The sequence below is a fragment of the Branchiostoma belcheri genome, unplaced genomic scaffold (assembly GCF_001625305.1).
Source record: "Branchiostoma belcheri isolate BF01 breed outbred unplaced genomic scaffold, Haploidv18h27 scaffold188, whole genome shotgun sequence".
In the NCBI taxonomy this organism is placed as follows: Eukaryota; Metazoa; Chordata; class Leptocardii; order Amphioxiformes; family Branchiostomatidae; genus Branchiostoma; species Branchiostoma belcheri.
Genome location: NW_017803357.1, coordinates 153,770 through 161,867, shown reverse-complemented (window position 1 = coordinate 161,867; position 8,098 = coordinate 153,770). Strand labels below are relative to the sequence as shown.

Sequence of the window (8,098 nt, the reverse complement as noted above, 5' to 3'; positions counted from 1 at the left end):
AAATTTCCAAGAACCAATAAATTACATTGGTGTGGCCTAAAGCAGAAATGAAAATCAGGTAGAATGACTTATAAGGTATGCACATTGAATAGTGACAATTGGTTTGCTTTAATAGTACTATAATAAGTAATTAATTTACATTTGCTTGCAGTATCGAGGGTTTTCAGCAGATGGCCCCATTGCATCACCATTTGTCTTCTGTATGGATTGTGGCAACAGATGGAAGGTAAAAATAGGTCCAAGATTTGGAGCATTAATTTTGTTCCGTGACATTAAAACTTGACAGTCATGAAAGGCTCGTTCTCATTGAAATGTACAAAATAACACTGGTCATCTCAATTTAGGATAGTCACTGGCCATTTGGAATGTCACGTAAAAATTAACATTTTGCATTCAAGTTTCACATCAGTGCGCAGGTCTTGGTGTAAGGAGTATAGTGATATGAAAATTATTGTTCTGCAGTATTCATAACTTTAGAAATTAGATATCATTTATAGAAAATGCAAGCAGACCGGCGGGTTTTTCAGCACCCCGACGGGGCTAACAGCTACCCCGTCAGGACCAAATGACAGGACCGTCGGTGTAAAGTACTTACCCCGTCGGTGTAAAGTACTCACCCCGTCTGGGTGACACTGTCATAATCACTAAACCCGACGGGGTAATGTCACCCCCGTCGGTGTGACAGTTCTGGTCAAAGAAGTGCAAAATCCCAAAACAAAGCCAGGAAAGGTGTTAATTGATCAATCTATACACACCGTCGGGGCCAACTTTACCCCTTCGGGGTGAGGTCCAACCCCGTCGGGGTGAGCTCAGACAGTCATCCAATCCAATTGATGTGCAAAAGCGACATTATCAGGACAAAGAATAAGCATGGAGAACACAATCCACACTCTTCTATTTGCCCCTTTCAGCCAACTAAGGGTCACAAAAAAGAAAGATTCCAGAGAGCTTACAAACACATACTCACTACTCCAAAGCTGATGTCTAATAGAATTTTACCATGATCAATATTGACTGAAGGAGGCCATATAAAATAATACTTAAATTTATTTCCTTCTATTTGTAACAATTGAGATCACACAGGTCTTGCAAATAAATTGATCAAGTTCCTCAATTGCTATTACACTGGCCACAATATTCAGGGGTCAAAATTAATGGCTAATAGCAGCTGAAAACAGTCAGTCGTTCTTGTGTATATTGCCCACAAATTTTCATATGGTCATAAGGCCACAACAATTTAATTTCTTGGTTAACGGATTTTTCTAGAAAAATAATGGAGCGAGCGGGCGAAAAAATAAATAAAAATAAAAACAGGCCTAGGCATCCTATTATGGCCCAAAATGGTACAATAGGAGCCATGAAGTCAACACACCAGGCTGGTTGAAAATTTAAACAATGAATTTTGAACTTTTAAAGATATCACTGCATTGAAAGATGGAATGACTGTAACAAGTAGTAAGAAAAGGACAGTTTTCAACTGTTTAGGGCAAAATATGAGCATTTTGCAGTTGATTTTGAATTTTTATTTTTATTTGCAAATCAGAAAAAAATGAAGCGGCGAATCCGTTAACCAAGAAATTAAATTGGTGTGGCCTAATGGTGTCATTTAATGAGCAAAATGCCTTAGCTGGTCAAGAATGAGAGCAATCTCTAGTAATAATTGTCACAAGAAAGGGAGGTTCACTCTTTTACCTCCTTTGTCTGTAAATCAGAGTGGAAGGAGGCCCTTTGTTATAATGTCTGTCATTCAAAATACACGCTGCAAGCAGTGCAAATCAGGACTCACTATAATTCTTCTCAGATATTTAGAGGCATCATGATAAGAAACATGTTGTGAAACTAGGAAGTTGGAACATACATTTTGAACCCTCAAGGTACCACCAGGTGCAGAGTATTTTTGTGAGGATGTCATGAATGGTCTAACCAAGGAGCTTTATAAAGCTTGGTGTGACAATAACTTGCTGAGAAACTTGACATTGTGTGTATTTTGTCCCATTGTTCTGCCTTGTTAGACAAGTTAATTGGCTGCATTGTTTACTTATTGAGACTTTTTACAGCGAAAGGAGCTTTCATCAACGTTAATGAATGCAGCCACTTTGTAGGTCTAAGACACACAAGCGGCCTACAAAATAGTCTCCTGATCATGAGTACATCCTACAATCATATTTCATGGCCTGTTGGAGAAATACTTGAATGATGTGTTTTTGTTTACTGTATTACTACTAAACAGTCAAAATGTACTTCAGAAGGGGAGACATGGCACTTTGGGTGGGTGGGAAAATTTTGTAGCATGGTCTGTTCCATTTGCTGTAGCATGGTAGAAAGACAAGGCTGTAGCTATTGGCCTAAGAAGAGACCATCGGCTACCCAATAATGGTCACCCCGTTGGGCTTGAATGTTTAAGGCCTTGCCACAGTAGGATCTGCTTGGAGATTATAGGTTGGTGGGTGTGATGTTTGAAAAAAAGTGATTTTGCCCTTCTCCGATAACTTTCTTTTCTACAGACCCTGGAGTATTTTCTACATTACAACCACAGCAATGATTATACAAATGTACTAGTACTTCTATGCAAGAAGGTATAAAATGAAATTTAGGAGGAAGGACACAATTGCTGTCCTTTCAAAGAGTTTGCCTCAGGTGTGCAGTTCCAACTTCACGTTGAGGTGCCAATTACCCCCAATTTACATAATGTGCACTGGCTTGGGTTGGCTCAGGCCTGAGACCTTTGTTTTTGTTCAGAGAACTGTGGTGACTGGAAATGAAGTACTAGCTCCAAGCAGATCCTAAGGTGGCAAAAAGACAGTATGAAATTGGCCAGGATCCATCGGACAGAGAGGGTCCAATTTTCCTTGGGTTGGAGCAAGGAGAACCTCCTTAAGAAATGAAGGACAGTATCCTGACCAAGAAGGTTTATTGCAAGTCAGATATCCAGCTGTTATTAGATTGTGCCCGGTCAGTTTCAACCTGTCGACTCACCCAGAAAACAACTTTTGAGTGGGTTGATTTTGATTTTAGCAAATTTTCAAGGAAGAAGAGGGAATTTCAGTCGCAAAGCAATCAGAATCCCATAGACTTTTGAGACAGTAGGGACAGAGGGTTCAAAAAGTGGGGGGGAAAATGTTAGCTTATTTAAGTCACTATATTTCCCCACTACATGATCAACAGTTGTGCTGGGTAGATAGACCTCTCTGATGTGCCTGGTAAATGCAGCTACTTGTACATACCAGGATGCATTATTAAGAAGTATCCAATGCATGAAATTTATATACAACTAGAGGTCGAAGATCTCATGTCTTCGTCAGAGGTACATCGTTCTAGAGAAATTACCATGCGTATTCTTCACTCTTTTTAATAATCAATTTGGTCTAAAGAACAAAAGAATCTCTGTATCATTTTTATGGTACAGAACACCCTGAAACGGTTTGCCGCAGATTATACAGATGCGTCGTCACCCGTGTTACGCCCCCCCCTACGTTATTTGAGTTTGGACTGTTACTGGAAAAAAAACGTTCAAGAAATTCTTACTGTGTTGAAAGTGTCACGACAGCGCCGCAAAATATAATAAGAGAAGATGTTATAAAGGAAAGAATCAGAACAGGGTGACTACTGCTGTTTTGTTAATTTGTCTTTATGACAAATAGAAGACTTGTTTCTTGTGTTCTTTGTGTCCTAACATTTGTACTTCTACAGTTAGTATATTCCAAATCTAGGCATCTCGTTTTTCGGCCCTTCGTGTTTTTATTGCGCGCTTGCCTTAAATTTAAGGTAATTAGATTTAAGGTCTCCAGTGGACGTCATCCATAGCAATTACTTGGTGTGGCCGTAGAAAATAACCTGACATATGTCCAACCTATCCTCCCCTGCTGAAGTTATAGTACAATCCTCAATGTAACGTCATTTGATCCCATCCCATTACGGGGTTCCCCGGCGGTAACGGCTATATCCAGACTGTCGGCTGTCTCCAAGCAGATGTAGGTGGGGGATTTCTAAACACAAAAGGTCCTATTACGGGGACATAACGACCTCCACGACTCTCATCTTTGAACTCAATCTTGGAGACCACGACAGTAATATGCCTATCAAATTTCATTAACTTCCATCCACACATACAAAAGTTATCCTGCTCACAAGAAAAATTAACAAAATGCCCCCTGTAGTCACAATGAAACCCCCCACGAAGCTCAGTAACGAACTTAACCTTGGTCCTAACAATAGTAAGCACCACACCAAGAATTATAATCAACATTTTACAAATACTTGAGTTATCTTGCTAACAAGCCACAAACACAAAATGTGCACTAACGTGACGCACGGACCCCCCACGAAGCCGAAACTTGTACTTGAATTTGGCCTCAACAGCGGTAATATGCCTGCCAAAAATCATGGACGTCGAATGATGCCTTCCGGAGTTATATGATCGCAAAATCCGCAGTTCCCCACACTCCGGCGAGACAATTTCATAGTCCTTCTGACGAAGACAACTAGTACTGGTTTCCAAAACGTGGCTCATGCTAATAATTCAGTCAAAAAGTGGCTAGAATATTCCTTAGAATCAAGCCATGAACATGGTTTTAAAAAAGTCGCTATTGTAAGCACTATTCACATGACATTAATCAAGTCATGCCAAACAAATGGAAAAACCTGGAATTTGTTTATATTCAGACTCTTTGTTTTGGTCCGTCCATGTTGGGGCAATTCTTGTGTTGGCGGGCCATGTTTTTGACTGTGAAGTTGAAATAAGAAATATTGGAAAAGTTGTTCCAGATTATTTCCAGTTTTGGCAACAAAATACTAGACTAAGTATATATAAATATGAGCCTAAAGACTAAGTAGATAAGCAAGAAGCTTAATACTAGTATTCACAACTTGAGCCTGCTTTCAAAGCAAGGAATTATACAATCCTCTATTTCTGTCCAACAGTACCCATTCGGTAATTATTCTGCTCCAGGTACAATTGTTATGCGGGATAAAACTAGGTTAGCTATTGTTCTTGACATGCAAATGTCACTGTATCAACTTGATACAAATTATCCTATAAGGGAGTATTGGGTTACATGCTAAATTACTGGTAGTATCTCGGCAGCTTGTACTGGGTCACCCAGGAAAAGTCAGAAAGATAGCCGGCATGTGAAAACTAAAGAACATTGTAATTGTTAAAGACATACCAACACATTGACTATTTGGCCCTTCATCCAGTCAGATTTTCTGCTATCTGGCACCTAACATTGCACTTGGCCATGGGTTTATAGATACATGTAGTAGTATGTGTATTTTTGTTTGCTGCATTGACTGTTAGCACCTATGAAGTATAAAAAAATAATAGCAATGGTTTCTTAACAGATTTTATTATGATGCATACTTTTCAAAGTCTGAGTAAGTGCAAGCAAAATTTGTCTTCTTTGTCTGGTCCAGGTAATGTTAACTGCACCAGTGCAGGTATGCAGTGAAAAATATTTTGAGCCCTGGGGTATTCTGCTAATGATATAGATGAGTTTATCCATGGAGTTTGAAAAGTTTTTATCAAAGTTTATTAAATTTTTAGCCATATCCAAACTCTATTCTTAGTCTTAGCCAGGTTAGAGGTCATAACCTCCTTGCTAGAATTCATCCTACAGTGAGCTAGGTATTGTTGGACAAAGACTTAACCTCCTTGTTAGGACCTACAGGATTGTACATGTCATGTACATATATATGGCACTCATGTGGAGCAGGTTGACTGGTCAATCATATCCATTCCTGCCATGTCAGATCTCCATGACTCATTGAAGACAATGTTCTTTCATAATCCTGGAAAATACAGTCTAGAAAAACTGCAGGAATACACACAGAACTACAATAATGAAGTGATATAATAAACTGTGTATAAACCGCCATCAACCTAGAAGCAAGTTTAATGTTATTATCTTTTAAACTTCATTGGGAAATTACTTTCAGTCTGGTCTGAACTAGCCCAGCCTGTTCATGATCCTGACACACTGACGGGGCTGTTAAACACACCGACGGGGCTGTCCAACCCCGTCGGGGTAACCTTTGAGCCCAGACTTCTCATGAATTATCACACAAACTTGCTAATTACACTGGTGTGAAGATGTGAATTCTCATTAATTCAGTGGTTTTCATGGAGTGTTCATGAGGATAATTGTATGCGGTCTGGGTGCGGGGTGGTTTTCCACCCCGACGGGGTAAGAGTAAATTACTACCGACCGGGGTGGGCTGTTGATCCCGTCGGTGTGGCTTGTACACCGACGGGATTGCAATTTTTAAAGTGAAATATCTTGACAAATATGTATGTTTTGACCATAAAAAAATAACCTGGTACTGGGGATAATATGATCTTTCAAATGGTATGTAAAAATTTACTGTACCTGCAGAAATGGAAAAGTTGAAAATCAGGGATTTCAACATGGCCGTCTGCAAAATTTAATTCGGAAAGTGAGTGAGTCATTCCAAAATTGAAGTGACCAGTGTTAAATGATGATTTTTTTGGTCGAAAAATCGATGATCTGTTTTTTCAGGCAAACCTACCTTATTTTTTAGGAAAACATCTCAAATAATGATTACCAAAAAAGGACAGCTTAATTGCTATGGGAAGTTACCGAAAATCTATGCACTAACTAAAGATAAGACATAATATGTAAACAATGCAATTTTAGTGCTGCAAAAACGCTGGAACATTGGCATGAATTGGGTGTACGATAAAGCTTGTATTCATGACATCACTTCAAAAGCCATTAGTAGGCGTCAGTATCTATGAAAGTACTTCTGTCAGCCCATTATATACTGGTAAATATACACGTATCTAACACATAAAGATAGCTAAGTGTAGTGTATAGAAGTAGCAAAAAATATCTTTGGAAGCAAAGAAGAGTAGAACATTTGAGTTTGTTGACGCCACAGAGGGTTATTTTTCTTCGGATCCATATTTTTTCTACTTTATTTCCAACTATTATGTTTATGGGGCGTAGGGAAGGGAAATTCAATCTCTTGTTACGTCTTTTTCGCTACAGGTGTAACTTCCGTTACCGGTAACGGATGTTACAAAACGGACGTTTTTGTTTATTTCTCAAAGAAGATCTGCAGTTTTTATCTTCATCCTTTGAGAACAAGTACGGACATTTTAAAACTGGGTGACTTTTTATATACCAGGTGAAGAAACTAAAATTGAAAGTAAAAACAACGGTAACGGATTTTTTTTTGTTTGTTTCGCATAACCGGTAAACCGCCTTCAGGCGTAACACACCAGTTTTGTACATGTGCGCACATGTACAAGCTGCGTAAGACCGGACTGTAAGTTTTGAACCACTCACACCGGGAAGATCCCCTACTCTTTTCGATAAGTGCGGTGGGTTCTTTAACGTGCATGGGGTGTGGCTCTCCCAAACACGGGACCTCCATTTAACGTCCTATCCGAGGGACGTCCCTAACTTCGGTTAGGTACTCATTTTCACCTGAGTGAAGTGAGGAAAGTCGTGTAAAGTGCCTTTCCCAAGGGCACAAGATCGGTGACATGGGCAGGGTTCGAACCCACAACCTCTGGGGTGTGAGCCGAACGCGCTACCGACTGCGCCACACGACCCCACCTTAATGTTACATTCATTACTGTAAAACAATTTGTTCAGCGAAGGTGGCTACAAATGACAGCACACCCTCTTTTCTTCTTCTCTTAGAAACCTAGAAAACTTGCTAAAAGTCATCAAAATGGCAATTTCTTGTCTTATATGTGACTCTATCTAAACTGCACGACCGTCTTGCTTGAGCGGTAAGGCCATGTTGATTTGATTATATGGATGACATCCGCGCGTGCATGAATTTTCGGCCGTTTCCAAAAAAAAAAAAAGTTTTCAACCATACTGTAAATCGTGCAAAACAGTTGCTAAATGAGCAAAACATAAGTTGCAAGGAAAACATTTAGAAACGATACCAATGTCATACAATGCCAAAATCAAAGGAAAAAAGACAAAAATGTAAAGAAATGAATTCGAAGAGTAGATTATTCGCCATAACATATTCTGTGCCATTTGTTCAACCTTCATGGCCACGTAGATTTCATAGTGAAAGCTAACTTTTTTTTTGACTAAAACTTTTTTTTTTATTCGTC

General features: G+C 39.3%; 1 protein-coding gene across 1 annotated transcript in view; it reads left to right on the top strand.

Moving 5' to 3' along the window:
* Window positions 1-8,098, top strand: part of LOC109467685 (transcription elongation factor A protein 1-like) — a 13,145-nt gene that overhangs the window by 2,953 nt on the left and 2,094 nt on the right. Inside the window, exon 4 of the mRNA XM_019765730.1 lies at window positions 152-226. Coding sequence (XP_019621289.1) covers window positions 152-226 — 75 coding nt within the window. The remainder of the gene's footprint in view (window positions 1-151; window positions 227-8,098) is intronic.